This window comes from Pelobates fuscus, chromosome 3, assembly GCF_036172605.1.
Source record: "Pelobates fuscus isolate aPelFus1 chromosome 3, aPelFus1.pri, whole genome shotgun sequence".
NCBI classification, from domain to species: Eukaryota; Metazoa; Chordata; class Amphibia; order Anura; family Pelobatidae; genus Pelobates; species Pelobates fuscus.
Window position 1 is genome coordinate 268,629,654 of NC_086319.1, and position 17,738 is coordinate 268,647,391.

At 41.9% G+C, this 17,738-nt stretch overlaps 1 protein-coding gene across 1 annotated transcript in view; it reads left to right on the forward strand.

The window, feature by feature from the left end:
• The first annotated feature begins 1,300 nt into the window (after nucleotides 1–1,300).
• The window catches only part of LOC134602977 (zinc metalloproteinase-disintegrin-like crotastatin), a 61,017-nt gene continuing 44,579 nt past the window's right edge, over nucleotides 1,301–17,738 (forward strand). Inside the window, exon 1 of the mRNA XM_063448507.1 lies at nucleotides 1,301–1,462. Coding sequence (XP_063304577.1) covers nucleotides 1,408–1,462 — 55 coding nt within the window. The 5' untranslated portion in view covers nucleotides 1,301–1,407. The remainder of the gene's footprint in view (nucleotides 1,463–17,738) is intronic.

The following is a 17,738-nucleotide window of genomic DNA, read 5'->3' on the forward strand; positions in this document are numbered from 1 at the left end:
GTACCTCACCTGCAGCTACACTTTATAAAGGCTGAACTTGAGCCTTTTTTTTTTTTTTAAGACTGATACTAAGTCACTATGTCACGTTTTGTTCATGTTCATTGTAAAAGGGGGGGGGGGGGGGTTAATGAACATAAGATGCAGACACACAAACTGGGATGTATTTGATAGGAGGGCTGCAGAGATCACGCAAAGAGTGAATGATGGACTGCAATCCCCCTTCTCAGCAGGACCGCTGCCAATTACTTTCAACTCTTTTCAATGTTTGCTAGGGGGTTGTACTCCGAGTGTAGGAGGGAGGCAATCACAGTCTCCTATCTGGTTATCAGACAATTTTGTTTTTGCTCCACTTTCTTTGTCGTTGTTTGTATTTCTTGGGCATTAGCCTTACAAAGTGTTGCAGAAATCTACTAGTATTGAAGCATTTTTTTATATATATATTATAGATACAATACCTGTTACAAATTTGTTTTGTTAATTTATCACTAATATTCCTTACATGCTCCTTACTACACTGTTCTAAGGCTAATGGTCTGTATTACTGGTTGTTATTATTATTGGTTCAATCAGAAAATCTGTCACGAGGGTTAATTCACTTCCCAGTAAATGGATATGACTTAAAACTGAAATGTAAAACGCCAAGCAGTGACTATAGCAGGGATATAGAGAGGTTTCTTAGACCAGCTACTTCCACTTCCACCGGAATTACGTTTTCAATGCAACACACTTCGCTGCTTAGTGAATAATCCTTCCATTGATGATGTCATTCACATAGTTTGATATGGAGGCTTGAAAGAGTTAATCATCTCTGATAAACACTATTTCCATTGTCTTTGTTTGCTGTAACGAGAAACACGAATTCACACTTTTTTTTTTTAAATGTGGACATTCATTCCGAAAACATGGCACCTACATAGATAAATAATTTATACACAACGGTGGATTGTTACCTCACGAATAATGCAGACAATTAACCTGTGCAAAAATAAAAGCAAATCATTTTCTAGCCCATGATTTATTTCTATCTACCACGAATTTCCCAAGGTAAAATGGATATTTGCCAAAATAAATCTTTTTATTTTTTAATCGGTCTCCAAAGCACTGAACTGCCTCCATATAAACCCTCACCACAATGTAACCAATAAAAACTTGTAAAAATAAAACACAATATCACACAATATCTGAAGATGCCAAAATATACACAATAGGTACACAGCGCAAGAATCCACCCCTAGACACATATGTAGAAACAGTGTCAGACTGTAACTTCCGCCTTACAGGCAATGTTGAGTAACCTGTTTGCTCAGGATAGTCTATGGGTTATAAAGCCCCACAGAGTTCGTTTTAATTACTTTGTGAGATACACTCACAGCTGCCACATCTATCTCGGAGACTCACAGTCCAAGAATGCTGCACCCAGTCCTGCTGATTCTTGCTGGAGGGCTGTGCTGCCAGGTATTAGGTGAGTAACCCCTCATGTCCCACACCTTGTATACAGGTAAGGAAGGAAGGAAGGGCAGAGAAAACTATGATCATAATAAGAGGAGCTATACACGTGCCTGGTGCCTGGTCACCGTTTGTTTTAACATTGTATATTCCAATAGCCTGCCCTGCAGTCAGGACTCTCTGTAGGGAAGGGCAGTAAATATATTAGTCCACTCCACTTTGTGTTACAGGAACTGTACAGCATGGGAGGGGGGTAGATCGTGTATGGAATGGTCAGATCATGAATTAGGAGATCCATGTATTGGAGAGTGTTGGGCAAAGAACGTTCAGTAATATAAATGTAATCCACCACTGTGTGTTGGTTGATTAAACACCTATCTGCAAATCCTGTTTGTTATACAATAGGTAGGGAAATGTTTTTTTTTTTTTTTTTTTTTGATAGGGACAAGTCTGTGTTTTACATGATTTAGAATTGTACGTTTTATTATTGTTCTGTTGCTTGCACTCTGACCCTAAAGGACGAATAATGAAAGGCAGTAATGTACACAGATTTCTAGTAACTGTAGTTGACAGTGTGTTGTTTCAGTAAATGCAGAAAATCATTCTACTCCATAAAAAAAAAATCTATTGCCAAATACCAGTTTCCCTTACTCTTATTAAACTGCCATCATACATCCCACTCAGTCATGTTATATTTCATGTACATACCCCCTCTCACCATCAGCAAAGGAATGTAAATTTGTGTGCAAATTACACCAGAAATGTTATCATTGTTCCAGATCCTACTAGCCACAAACAATAGGCTTTAGTAATGGATCACTCAGAAAGCCTTCATGTTTTTATTTTTTTTAAATGTATTTTTTTTATTTCCCTTTTTTTTTTAAATTTCATTTGTTGTAGTAAATTATGATGAAAACCTAAAATACAGAATTTAGGCAAAAAAACAACAACCAGGCACTGGCTGCAGCAGGGCTAGAGAGTTTTCAGATCAGATTTGTTGCTTACATTTTGTATTGAAATGTCCAATGTATCACACAATGCTGTTTAGTGAATAATCCTTACATTGTTAATCATGCTATTAAGATAGTTATGGTAAGCTGCATTCACTGGGAAGATTAAAATCTTTGATAGATAATATCTTCATTGTCTAGCGTTATTTATTAATCATTTTGATACCGGAGAAACTGACGGAAGCCAAGCACAGAGAGATGGACACAGGTTTCTTCAGGAAGGAAGAGATTCTTTATTGGATCACCGATCGGGACTCAGAGGGACTAGCGTCACCAAAATACAGCAAAGTCTGAGTACTGAATACATAGAGTACATTCCTTATATAGCACTGTAGCTCCTCCCACAATTAACTACACCCACACATACCCTTAACCTATTTAATAAATAGAGTCTAAACTCATCCATCCGGTCTAACCACGTGGCTCATCTGATACAAAGGAGAGGGACGCGTAATTCCAGTTCTTACATTCCTGCACCTGGTCAGTACAGTGATGACAGTATCTTAGCTACGTGTAATTAACTAGATACTACAAACACATATACATACATATGCCTTGTGGCAATCTTAGCCTGCTAAACTTGTATTTTACTGGAATTACATCACATTCCCCCCTTTGATGCCTCTGATATTTCACAATTACTTGAGGCATCACTTAACCTTGGTTTGCTTACACCGCAAGTTACCTTGAACCAGACCAGACTTATCTTATGATGTGAATCTTCAACACTCATCTTCCTGCATTGGTTCTCCCTGATCTAGAGCCTTATACTTATATATCGCCATTATCTGTGCAGCAGCCTTCCTCTCTGCTATACTTCCTATCAGGCTTTGCACAGACCTAACTACTAAGGGTATAAGACACGGTAGGAGTAGACACAACAGTAAAATCAGTAGGACTCCACCTACCACTGCCTTAAGCCCTCCAAACCACTCATACCAGCTACCAAACCAACTACTTGGATTGTACCCTTTCCATACCTGAGTAGGCACATGCGCTAGTTTAACCATATGGCTAGTAAGCTCAGCTATTGCTTGCCCTTCGTCATCTATTTGAAGACAGCAATTGCTTAGGTTAAACTTCCCACATACACCTCCCTCTACTGCCAAAAGGTAATCCAAGGCTAATCTATTTTGGTAGACTGCTGTCCTCATCCTGGTGTTATGCTTCGCTAGAAGATTGAGCGCTTGTGATGTCTCATTTGTGATAATCTCAACCACCGCCTGTAATCTTATAATACGGTTGAGCATATAAATAGGGGTTCTGTAACCAAAGGTACCATCCTCAGCCCACGTGGCTGGCCCATAATAATCTATGATACGCTGGGGAGGCCATTCATTATCTTCCCAGGCGCCTATCTCTATGGGTCCCCTTTTCTTCCTATGATTCACATCATACACTTTAACACCTAAAGTCTCACCTGTTTCAATCGGTAACAAGAAGAAGGATGGTTTGAGCATACCCAACACACATGCCCCTTCCCAGTCCTGTGGCAGCTCCGAATAGGCTTTCTTACCACAGATCCAGTACAAATTTGCTGGGGCTCTCCAACTAGATGTGATGGATAGATCAAACCACACGTCCTTTAAATTGGCATATCTAGCAAACGGGTTAGATGGTTCTGAGACATTTGAAGCCGACCACCAAGTTGTATTCTTTGTATCATCATCATAAGCTTTTTGCCCTAGACAAGTTAATTCTCCTACAGAAGTATTATACATTATTCCTTTCCTTGCTATGCAAACATAACCTATGATGGAGGTCTTTAATCTCCACTCAGATTTACCTCTAACACTCATATGATAATCGGCTTGTGTAGATATTAATTGGTCAACTGCCTCAGAACCGGACATTACCTCCTTTGCTTCCCAAGGCCATTGGTCTCCCATGTTAGTACCTCCACACACATAGCAGTTGGTAACATTAAGACTACCGGCAATACTTTCAGCTAGATCAATGAACAGGTTTTTAGCATTATGGGGGATCTTATTATCTATACTCATCTCTTCGTAAAAGGAATGGTATACTTGATGAGTCTGGGAGGATACCGTATCAGTCTCTATTCCTATAAACAATAATGTCCCAGGATCTAAACCCGTCCCGTATATTTGAAACCCAAATAAATTACCATATTTATCTAAGAACTTGTCGGGGTTATTTATAAGAATATGGACTGGATTGCATTCCATAGACTTACAATAAGGGCTAGTCGGCAACTTAGTCACTATCATGTCTTTATCTACTGTCTGTCCCCAAGTCGCCCACCCCACACAAGACCAATATGGGCAAAAGTTATAATCTCTATTTGGGCATCTAGGACTTACATATTTATTTTTGCTACTGGGACAAATATATTTATCGTTAGACCCATACGTCCTCTCCCATCTAAGATCCCCACATACATTCCACGGCTTTCTACCACTCGATATCGCTTTACACGCATCAAATAGCAGAACACCCGAAGAATGTACGGATTCTAACACCGTTTTATTAATTAGGGTCCCCTGAGGATCTCCATTCCTGAGAGTCAACCAAATTGTACGAGGCTGATACTCCGGACTGAAGCACTTAGGTTCTCCTACTCCTAAATGGCACACACTATAATCTATATTTAAGTATCTACATCTCGATACATCTCCTTTACATTCGTATTGTGAATGCCAAATTAGGGTTTGGGAAATATGGTTACCTGTTCTCGTAGTCTTAATGCATACCTCACAGCTAGGAGTGTCGGTACCTCTACCTTCCTGAATATAAAAACACATATAAATAAACACAATCAAAAGCACATCTTTCGCCGTCATCCTCAGTCTTCGTCCGTGCGATGGAACCTCAGCTTCCAGGATGTGAGGGCTGCAGGGAATGGAGTTCTGCTCGTCTTCACAGGTGTCCCTTCGAGACTTTCCTGGCTTATACACTATGTGATGGTAAGCGGACAGGCTTTATTATGGCCTTCTCACTCACACCTGTAACAATAAAATTTGTAATCCACAATAATTCCTCGTTACTCCGACTGAGTAGTACGTTTTAACCGGATCTTGCAGGGATTCTCTGGATCTGCTGTAACTTGCCAAGAATCGACTGCTGCTGGTTTAACCCTGGAGTGATGTATCCACGGAGTCACTTCTGCTACTTTTATTGCTGTAGGGGTAGACAAAAGAACAACATAAGGACCTCTCCACTTGGGCCCTAACGGTACATTATTCCACTCTTTAATCCACACTTGATCTCCTGGATGATAACTATGAACAGGGGGATAAATATTCACAGGTAATCTATCTTGTACCCATTTCTGTACCTCCTCCATAGTCTTACCCAACTCTACAACCTGCTGCCGGGTAATTCCTTCTCCCAACTGACTCAAATCCCCCCTTAAGTTACCAAGTACGGGAGGTGGTCGCCCATACATGATTTCAAAAGGAGAGAGGCCCATCCTTCTGGTAGGGGTACTGCGGATTCGCAATAAAGCTATAGGTAAGAGAACGTTCCACTTAAGTTGGGTTTCCTGACACATTTTAGCCAACTGGTTCTTTATAGTTCTATTCATTCTCTCTACCTTACCAGAACTCTGGGGTCTATATGCAGTATGAAGCCTCCACTTTATACCAAGCATATGAGTCAGTTGTTGTAGGCACTGGTGAACAAAAGCTGGACCATTGTCCGATCCTATAGAACAGGGTAGTCCATATCGGGGTATTATTTCTCGTAGCAGGAATCTCACAACTTCTCCTGCTTTCTCTGTACGAGTAGGACATGCTTCTACCCAGCCTGAATAGGTGCACACAATTACCAGCAGGTAACGATGTCCACCCGATTTAGGCATCACTGTAAAGTCTATTTGTAGATCGGACATGGGGAGTCCCCCCATAAACTGAACTCCTGGTGGCTTTACTGGTCCTTGTCTTGCATTATTCTTAGCACACGTTACACATCTGCGTACAATGGCCTGAGTCAAGTTGGACAATCTTGGTATGTAGAAATGTTTTCTAAGAGATTCTTCAGTACTGTCTCTCCCAGAATGTGTCCCGTTGTGATAATTTTGGACAATTTCTACCGCTAGCGATGCTGGTATAACTATTCTTCCATCTTCTAGCTGATACCACTTGTTCTCCAGATACTTTCCCGGTTCAGTCTTTAACCACTCCTCTTCTTGAGCTGTATAAACTGGAGTCCATTGGGACAGTGGAGTTGGTATAAGAGCAGCTATATGCCCTACATACTCCTGTCTTCCTGATTCAGCAGCACGCTTAGCTGCACTATCTGCCATCCGATTTCCCTTGGTTACATCACCATCTCCTCTCAGATGCGCTCGACAATGTATGATACCGACTTCTTTCGGCTCCCACACTGCTTCCAATAGTTGTAGGATTTCAGCTGCGTACTTGATTTCTTTGCCTTCTGAATTCAGTAGTCCTCTTTCTTTATACAAAGCTCCGTGGGCATGAGTGGTTAAAAACGCATACTTAGAGTCCGTATAGATATTCACTCTTAAACCTTCAGCCAATTGTAACGCTCGTGTTAGTGCTATTAATTCTGCCTTTTGTGCTGATGTTCCTTTCGCCAGTGGCCGAGCTTCTATCACCTTGTCTATTGTTGTCACTGCATATCCTGCATAGCGGATCCCTTCTTTCACATAACTACTGCCGTCGGTGTAATATTGAACATCGGGGTTCTGGATGGGAAAATCACGAAGATCTGGTCTACTTGAGAATACTTCATCCATTACTTCCAAACAATCATGTTGACTTTCAGTAGGTTGTGGCAAAAGGGTAGCTGGATTTAAGGTGTTTACAGTCTCTAAATGCACTCTTGGGTTTTCACACAACATTGCTTGATACTTGGTCATACGGCTGTTACTAAACCAATGATTTCCTTTGTAATCCAACAACGTCTGTACTGCATGTGGGACTCGTACATAAAGTTCTTGACCCAGAGTGAGTTTATCGGCTTCAGCTACTAGCAGGGCGGCTGCAGCTACGGCTCTTAGACAAGGTGGAAGTCCGCTGGCCACTGCATCCAATTGCTTAGACATGTAGGCAACAGGTCTTTGCCATGATCCCAAGTACTGTGTCAATACTCCCACAGCCATTCTTCTTTGCTCGTGTACATATAAGTAGAATGGTCGTGTGTGATCAGGTAGACCTAATGCTGGGGCACTCATCAAAGCCTTCTTCACATCTTCAAATGCCGTTTGCTGTTCTTGGGTCCATAAGAAGGGGTCGTGCTCTGTACCTTTGATAGCTGCGTACAGAGGTTTTGCTAGTATCGCATAACTGGGAATCCATATCCTACAGAAGCCTGCTGCCCCCAAGAATTCTCGCACTTGTCTTCTATTCTTGGGTATTGGTATTTGGCAGACAGCTTCTTTTCTCTCTGGCCCCATAATTCTTTGACCTTCAGAGATATGGAATCCTAGATACTTGACAGTTGGCAAACACAACTGAGCCTTCTTTCTAGACACCTTGTATCCTGCCTTCCAGAGAATGTGTAGTAGATCGTGCGTTGCTTGCTGACAGATTTCTTTTGTAACTGCTGCTATCAACAAGTCATCTACATATTGTAACAATACACACTCTCCTGGGATGGACTCGAAATCCAATAGATCTTGACTTAGGGCTGAACCAAATAGGGTAGGTGAATTTTTAAACCCTTGGGGCAGTCTTGTCCAAGTCATTTGGCGTTTTGAGCCCGTTACAGCGTTCTCCCATTGGAAAGCGAAAATACATTGACTTTCTGCGGCAATTCGGAGGCAAAAGAAGGCATCTTTGAGATCTAAGACTGTGAAGTAAGTAGCCCCGCCCGGAATTAAAGCAAGCAGGTTATATGGATTGGGTACAACTGGATGTATGCTAACAACCGCATCATTGACTGCTCTTAAGTCCTGCACAGGTCGATACTCATCTGTGCCGGGCTTTTGAACAGGCAGCAATGGGGTGTTCCAGGGGGAAGTACAGAATTTTAGGATACCATACCGTATGAACTTATCCAGATAGGATTGGATGTTCTTCTTAGCCTTCTGCGGAATGTGATATTGTCTTAGGCTCACTGGATAAACCCCATGTTTAAGTTCAATTTTTATAGGTGGAATATTGCGGGCCAGTCCTGGTGGGTTGTTCTCTGCCCAAACTCCTGGTATGTTAAACAATGTCTCATCACTCCTAGGGTTTTGGCTAGTCAACACTGTATAAAGTCGCCACTCTTCTTCCTTTGGTACGGATAAAGTCATAATACCTGAAGGTCCATTAAACTTTAAAGATGTTGTTCCATCTGGTAGGAACGTAATCTGCGCTTGTAATTTGGATAGCATATCACGTCCCAGCAATTGGACTGGACATTCAGGCATATAAAGGAATTGGTGTTTTACTACGTGGCCTCCCAATGTACAGAGTCGACTTTTAAGAACCGGTTTTTCAGCACTTCTTCCAGTTGCTCCTATCACAGTAATAGTCCTTCCAGATGGAGGAGCAACTAGATTAGTCACCACTGAATGTTCAGCACCAGTGTCGATCATGAACGCACTCCTTTTCCCCCCTATTGATACATCGACCATAGGCTCCGCTCGACCAAGGGGGATGGAGCCCGGTCGGTATCAATAGTCCTCCATGACCGTGTCAGCCAATCCTACAAAGTCCCTACCTTCTCTATCGCGAGACCTTTGCGCTGCTGGAATATACCTGTCTTCCCTAACACTTCCTCTGTTCCCATTACTCCCTCTATAACCATTACTCCCTCCGGGGCCTCCTCTACCTCTCGCTCTGCCTCTAAAGTTTCCGTAGCCTGCCCTGGGTAGGACCCTCTCGTACTGCTCTCTTTGCGGACATTCGTTCCTCCAATGCCCTTCTTCCTTGCAATACGCACACTGATCCCTACTCAAAGGCTCCCTACTCCATCTATTATTGCCTCTATCTGGGCCCCGTTTATCTACGCCTGCGATCGCTACCGCTAGCATATCAGCCTTTTTACGCATCTTGCGCTCCTCCTCTTTCTTGCTTTCTGTTTCCCTATTCATATAGACCTTATTAGCTACCTCCATTAGTTGGGAGATTGACATACCTGCAAACCCTTCTAACTTTTGTAGCGTGCGCTTAATATCTCCGTAAGCTTGGCTGACAAAGGCGGAGTTAACCATTCGGGAATTGTCTGCATCTTCCGGATTAAAGGGGGTGTACAAGCGGTACGCCTCCAATAATCGGTCATAAAAGACACTGGGCGCTTCATCGCTTTTCTGGATCACCTCAACTGTCTTCGACATGTTAATGGCTTTCTTTCCTCCGGCTTTCATGCCAGCAATTATAGCGTCTCTATAGGCTCTGAGTTGAACCATATCAGCACCATTTACGTTCCAATCGGGATCGGTGTTGGGATAGTGTGTCGCGGCCCATGCTGCTGGATTAGCTTGGTTCAAAGCACGGGCTCTATCTTCTAATGCTTTAATGGCTGCTTGATTTATTCTTGTCCTTTCCTCATTGTTAAATAAAGTCATTAGTAACTGCTGGCAATCAGCCCATGTCGGATTATGCGTCTGTACTATTGAGGTGAACAGATCAGTCATGGCTTGTGGTTTCTCAGTATACGAGGAATTATGGGTCTTCCAGTTTAAAAGGTCGGTAGTGGTGAAAGGGACATATACGAAGACAGGGTCAGCGTGTGCCATTTGACCTGCGGCATCGATATAAGCTGACCCGGGATTCAGACGAAGAGGCATCTGATAGTGCTTTAATTGTTGGGCACCAGTCAACTGTCGGGTTTGGATGGGGCTACGTAGGGAAGCGTCAGTCATGGGTTCCGGTCGGGGAGATATAGGGTATGGGGATGTGGGAGGTTGGTTTTGGGAAAAGGTAGTGAATAGAACACTTCGGGCCGAGCTAGATGAAGCTTGACCGGAAGTCTGAAGTGGCGCCAAATCAGGATATTCGTTTCTAATGGGGGTGGGTTCTGGTTCCGGAAGGGGAGATTTAGTACGAGGGGGGGTGGATCCTGCACTGGAGGAGGAAGCGGAAGTGGATGGGGGTAGTGAGGGAAGGGTTACAGGACTTCCTGCGTTTGCGTCACTTCTTCTTAACGGAAAGTAAGGGGGCGGCAAAGGGATCTCGGACTCAAGGGGCGTGTCCAAAATGGGCCTAACACCAGCCCTAGTGGACGAACAAGTCCTAGCTACCATGAGGCGACACTGTTCCTCGTGGCATGTCCGGAGCCATTTTGGCGAGTCATTTACGGCCTGTCTCCAACAATCAATATAAGGAAACTGGCCGTAAAGTTCAGGCCTACCTGATACAGCCACGTGTAAGCGCTGTACCAGAGTTGGATCCAAACTGCCACGTGGCGGCCATGCCGCAACCAAAGTAGGCCACTCCCTAGTGCACAAAGTGACCAAACGTACAGGGGACATCTTAACCCCAAAATCACAAACTTTGAATCCCTTTTTAAAATTCTTAACCATACATCCTAAGGGATCCGGAATCGTTGACTGCGACGCACCCATATTTAACAGTGGAACGTCGTCGACAACGATTACTATACACGCGTACTATTCAACAGTCACACCCGTTTCCTCTGGCAACAGCACCACGTGGTACGGTTACCAAGTGAAACGTACACAATAACAATAAACACTCAGGGAATTCCCGTACACACACAGCTGCTACACCAGTCACTATATAATCAATATTATGCCCTTTGGCGTAACTACACAGTCACCCACGCTATAATTCTCTATATACGAATTACCCGTCTATAACACACCCAGTAACATCGTCTTTTACAAATAGCGGTTACAGTACGGTTAGCATAGGTCAAAGCACAAGTTAAGGTCACAATACAATTATTAGTGGTTATGGTGTTAAAACATGCAATGGACGACAATGATTAGTACTTATTATACAATGTCCGTAAATATACAGGGTTATGGTACCGTGCACTATAATACAGCAACACACTATTAACACTCTCGCTAGACGGCTGAGCTCGCGCTATCTAACAAGATATACACTTTACTAAACAATCGTTAACACATTTACAATTCCCAACTAAACTATTGGCCAGTACCTTGAATGGACTACCTAAAACTATATACACCCGTTTTGGTTAGCCACACTGCCCAATCACCACATATATAGCGAGCTAGAGAACCGAATTTACACAGACGCCTCTTAGTCGCACTATACAACGAGCTAGAGAACCGAATTTACACAGGCGCCTCTTAGTCGTACTATCAAAAGTCTAGTGGGTTCCAAATTTACACGCCTTCCCACTTAGCCCAGATAGGATGAGAACTAGCGAACCGAATTTACACAGGCGCCGCTTAGTCTCCCGGTCCCTCCGACCTAGCGAACGTAATATACACCCTAGAACGCTAGTCTAGACAAGACACCGGTGTCCGGCTAGGGCTATCTTACACCAGGACCCCGCCTGACTAACCAAATCAAACGGTCTGACTAAAGAGCGTTCGATCGAGCGGTGCGCCTTCGCTCCTTCCCTCCGACAGAGGGGGCAGATACAGATTCAAAAACCCCTTTGGGCCTACCGCACAATCGGTATACCCCTAGCGGGTCCTGCCGTCTAAAACAGCAGTTATCTTACCTCCTCGTTCCTGAACCTGAGTTCACACTCATCGACGGGGACACCCCAGCACTTCTTACGTAGAGGCCGATGATCTCCTGGACAACAGACCAGTGGCGCCGAGACGAAGGGAGGTCCACGCAGAAGTTCAGGGGTGCAGCCGTAGAGAACGTGGGCAAAGATAGACCGTCTCACGCCTCTGCCTCTCAGCTACCGTTGAACGATGAGCTTCCCGGCCAATGCACCAAATGATACCGGAGAAACTGACGGAAGCCAAGCACAGAGAGATGGACACAGGTTTCTTCAGGAAGGAAGAGATTCTTTATTGGATCACCGATCGGGACTCAGAGGGACTAGCGTCACCAAAATACAGCAAAGTCTGAGTACTGAATACATAGAGTACATTCCTTATATAGCACTGTAGCTCCTCCCACAATTAACTACACCCACACATACCCTTAACCTATTTAATAAATAGAGTCTAAACTCATCCATCCGGTCTAACCACGTGGCTCATCTGATACAAAGGAGAGGGACGCGTAATTCCAGTTCTTACATTCCTGCACCTGGTCAGTACAGTGATGACAGTATCTTAGCTACGTGTAATTAACTAGATACTACAAACACATATACATACATATGCCTTGTGGCAATCTTAGCCTGCTAAACTTGTATTTTACTGGAATTACATCACAATTTGTGTTCATGACTGATTTCAGAATTGGCAGACATTGCAGGTTTCTGTAAGGTGGTGGGAGATTATGAGTCTGGTTGTGATATCCTCTTCCTCCTCTGTCTGTGAAAATTTAGGAAGTCTGAAAATAAACAAGTGTAAACCAAAACAGTGGAAAGTGCTTAGATGCAGAAAACAATATACATATGTGTAAATATAGACAAAAAAAATTGTGTTCACACAACCAGCAGCACTACACCAAAAAAGTAACAATATAATAGCAGAGAAAAAAGATAAGTGGTGCACTCAATTATATACTTAACAGGTAATCTTCTTAAACAACACATATGTAAATCACCATATAAACTAATAATAGTGCAGACTATGTACATTCAACAAATGTCTAGTGAAAAGATTTATCACAGGGGATCACACTCACATTTGTCAGAGCCTTCTCAACCCTGGCTCTTGGTGGTATGACTCCACTTGAGAGGGCTATATCCCACAGCTTGAATGATTTCCAACAGTGCAGTGATCTTGGCTTTGAGGATTTATCTAGGGGAGATGATACACCAGTATCTAATGGTACAGAATCAAACATACTTTATTTTAAAAAAGGTAAAAAGCAGCTTTATCAAATAAAGCGCCCGAACAATCTCTCCCAGATTTCGCTGGGTAACAGGCACATTGGGATTCCATGTCATCAGAGTGACGTGTTTTGCCCACCTCCCTCACTCTATGAAGCCATTGGGTCCTGGTGTCTCTGATCTCCCCTAGAGAAATCCTCAAAACCAAGATAACTGCGCTGTTGGAAATTATGCAAGCTGTGGGATATAGCCCTCTCAAGTGGAGAGAAAACACCAAGGCCAAGGCCAGGGTTGAGAAGGCTCTGGCAAATGTGAGTGGGACCCTCTGTGATACATCTTTTCACAATATACGGTATATGTTGAATTTACATGACCGCACTTTTGTTTGTTCAGATTGTGATTTGCTCATATGGTTTTTAAGAAGATAACTTGTTAAGTATACAATTGAGCATACCACTAGTCTGAAATGGAAGCCTGAGATACAATGTAAGAGGGAATTTTTTATTTTGTTTAATTTGACTCTTGTTTGATTCAGTGTTGATTCTTGTTTGACTTCATGGGAGACTTCACTCATTTATAAGAATTAGGGGAAATAAAATGAAACCATTTCCACTGTATGGATAAAGCGGTACTGTCACCCCCAACATTTTTTTTTATTGCGGTTATGTCTAAAAACTGATGGCTAAACCTGCATTTCTCATGACTGCAGCCTTTGCAAGCCTTCTCCTTCTAACCCAGTCCAGACTTTCTGTGGCTGTCCAATCACAGTCTTTCCAATGCAGCTCAATGTGAAGTCTTTGCTAGGAGGGTGCTCTGAACAATTGCGGCCTCTTGAGTTTAGTTTTAATGAGCTAAACAAACCAGGAAGTAACAGGACCAATTCTCTGCATGAAAGCCATGGGATGTAACCTAATACATTAATAAAAGTGTCAATTTGTATTGAAATCTGAACTTTTTTTCCAAAATGAAAAAAGTGGAAACTTCACACACAAAGCATTTCAGCAAAAGTAAAGTGCTTTAGGGGGTCTGGAGTGTCCCTTTAATGCAAAGCCATATATAGGTAATAGAGTGTGTTATGCACTCAGTATAATTATAAAATGATCCTCCGCAATGCTTCTGGTTACAGAAATCTACCTATGTCTGCTTTCTGCACGGCAACAAGAGCACTTTCTCTCCTATAATGCTGTTTGCATGTGTGCATGCAAGACATATTCTTTCCTTATATGTGCAATAAATAATGGCATACCAGTAATTTGCACGGTGTTCCAGGGTGTATCATGACAACCATGCATACTATGTAAATATGTAAATCCATAATAAAGGAACACTCCAGGCACCCTGACAACTATATTGGAATGAAGTTGTTATAGAGCGAGGAGGTCCATGGCGCCAGCTTACCTGAAGGGGTTAAAAAGAATAAAAACATCATTTTCTCTCTCTTTACTCAATGGGGAGTCTATAATTGTAAGCGGTGCCTGGTCCGAAGCATATTGATTGAAGCTTTAAACATGGAATGGAGGTTGATGGGCAGAGTTAATGGGTGCCGGCAAGCTTCAAGTAAACTGGCACCCAGGCAACTGTCTCTTTAAATGGATCACTATTTTGGGAAAAAAGCTCAACACATAGACAGCTTTTTTTATTGGCTACTAGGATGTAAAAATATCAGAGCTTAAAGTTGTACTTTAACGTTCATTAAACGTATGTGCCCTTTTATGGGGTAGCTTTATTGCCATGATATACTTTGACTGATTGCAGAAGCCAGATTGGATAATCATAATTATTTGTCAGTTACAACACAATTCACTGTGTATAAACCACAGAGTGTTTTTGTAGTATCTTGTCTATAAGGATCACTAAGGGATTGCTCATGACTAATTAAAAATCACATAATAGTGTGCGTCTAAGATAATTGTTTTATTATATAATAACTTTTTATTACGGCATCTGTGTAATATATGCGGTTAATATGACATATACAATAATGTTTGTTCCTGCGAAATCTAGGTAAATGTGATATTGCTGATATGTCATTATTAATATGCATTGTTTTTTGGGGGGGGGGGGGGCGGGGGGAGGTGGTTTGCTACATCACTATATAATACACTAGTTTTTCAGATTTGCTCATAGCAACTTTAGTGCCAAAAACAAAACTAGTATATTATGTAACTGAATTACATTAGAAGCATATAGCTCGAAAAGACACCAACATAAGGAACTCTTTCGGGTGACACTATAATTTATTTCTGAGAAAACGTAATGTTTAGCTGTGATCAACGTCAAAGGTTATCCTGTTGATTTTAAAAAGCCCTGCTTTTCTTTCAGTAGATATACAATCTGGATATTTTTAAAGATCAATTAACCGTACCCCTATGTTGCTTTTCCTCTTGTTTTTTTTTTTTTTTTTTTTTTACCTCACCTGCTCTAGATTGTAAGCTCTTTTAAACAGGGTCCTTAATAACCCCGGGTTTCCTGTTAACATTTGTAATAGTTGGCTTCTTATTTATTGTTCTATCCCCACATTAAGACATAAACCTGATCGGATGCTCTACCTGATCCACTTTTAGCACTTTGCCCAGATTTCAATGTACACTTTTATATATAAATATAAATGTTAAACTCTATAAATGTACACTTCAAGCACCATGACCAGTAGAGTGTTCTATAGTAGTTATGGTGTTCAGTAGTGCCCTGGCCCCCCCATTGTAAGAAGTCCAGCTGTTTTACAAACTTTTGACTTTTTACCTGGAGTCCATTGAATGCTCTCTCTGCATCCACTGCTTCTGACAGAGAGCTTGAAGCTCCTTTAAGCTCTCCTGAGCTAAGGCTTACAAAATGAAAAGACTATCAACATTGACGCCAAACATTTTCAAATTGATTTTGGCTATTCTTGGCTAAACTGAGAGTTGAGCTGTGAATCTACTTCCAAGAAAAGCAAGATTAAATGGTGGTGAACAAGTGGAATAAATGGATTATATTTTACCATGTTCCGTGCATGATGCATCTATATTTAAAGGTAGACTTCAGTGTGAAAACTAAAAAAATGTTGTGTAAAATAAATGTAGATAATTGTGCCTCTCACAGTCCCCTAAAAGAGTTATCTTTAATCCAATGGAGAATGCGTCCCTTACTGCAGCTGTACTAACGATCTGCCGGCTAGTCGAATGCTTCTCTTAGAGAAGCATTTAGAATATATGGAGTGTACAAAGTAGCTACGCTGCACTTGCAATGCTTCTCTATAAAATGCCCTCCCATCTACTCTGTGCTCGGGCACAAGCAGTGAGGAATAGCCTGCTGACTGTGTCAATTTATTTTGCAATTAGCACCTTCATAAAGTGTGAAAGAGGAGACACTTTGTTAAACAGAGAAAGCAAGCATTTTTTTAAACCAGTGTGAAAGCTGGAGAGTTAGGAATGTTTATTTAAATTAGGGATTCTCTCCAAAATGTCCTGATTTGTAATGAAACTGTAATGAAACAGTTGTTAACTCTGAACAACATAAATTCAGTTTAGAATTGTTACATTCAACAAACATCTAACAAGTGGCCTCAGCAATATTTCAACATGACTGGGTTTCTTTTTTCTATCCTTACCATTGTCAAGGCTTGACAGAGACACAGTAGTGTTGGAACATGTCACACCTACGACTTTAAAGCGTTTCTCCAACCAAAAACCAGTGTTTTACTAAAACTGTGTTTTTTTTTGGTTAGAGTAACCCTTTCTGTGTTGGCCTGCACCTCCTCCCAGTTACCTCTGTTCCATCTCTGAGTCAAAGTTCTTTCCTCAGCCCGATCCTACTTGGCTGATGTCACTCCCCCAGCCAGGAGGGGAGTCATGGCAGATGGGCTGAGGGTAGAATATCGGGGTTAGAGGGGTTGTTCCTCCATTGTTTGTCTTACTCCAGCATGGTGTGTCTGCTGGCGTCAGATGCCAATTTTGCACAGAATTGACATTGATTGTCCAGCTAGGAACTTTGGTAAGCTAGGGTTTTTTTGGGGTTTTTTTTTTTATGCGTAGTGTTTCCAAGGGCAAAGCTTCAGGTACAGACTTCAGTCACCATGACCACTTCAAATCAGTGAGGTAGTCATGGTGCTAAGAGTAATTGATGGTAGTATAAGGGTACCTAATAAGTTAAAAAAATATATATAAAATGTTCTACTTGTTTATCAATGTAACCAGTCACAAAATGCATTGACATCTTAAATTACTCAAAGTACTTAGCAATAATGGGATTATAATGCTTGCATTTTGTGATAAAATAATAGCTCTCGATCAGCGTTTAACACTTCTCACATGGATTTAATTTCCTCTTTTAGAGATTTAATAATATTCAGAGAACCACCAGAAGAAAACACTTCTTCTCTGTGTAATACAACATACCTCACATGACCTCAGCTGTTTCTGGAGAACAGTCATGCTGCCACTTGTCTCGAGTATATGAATGATTTTACCCACTAGTCCCTGCAGC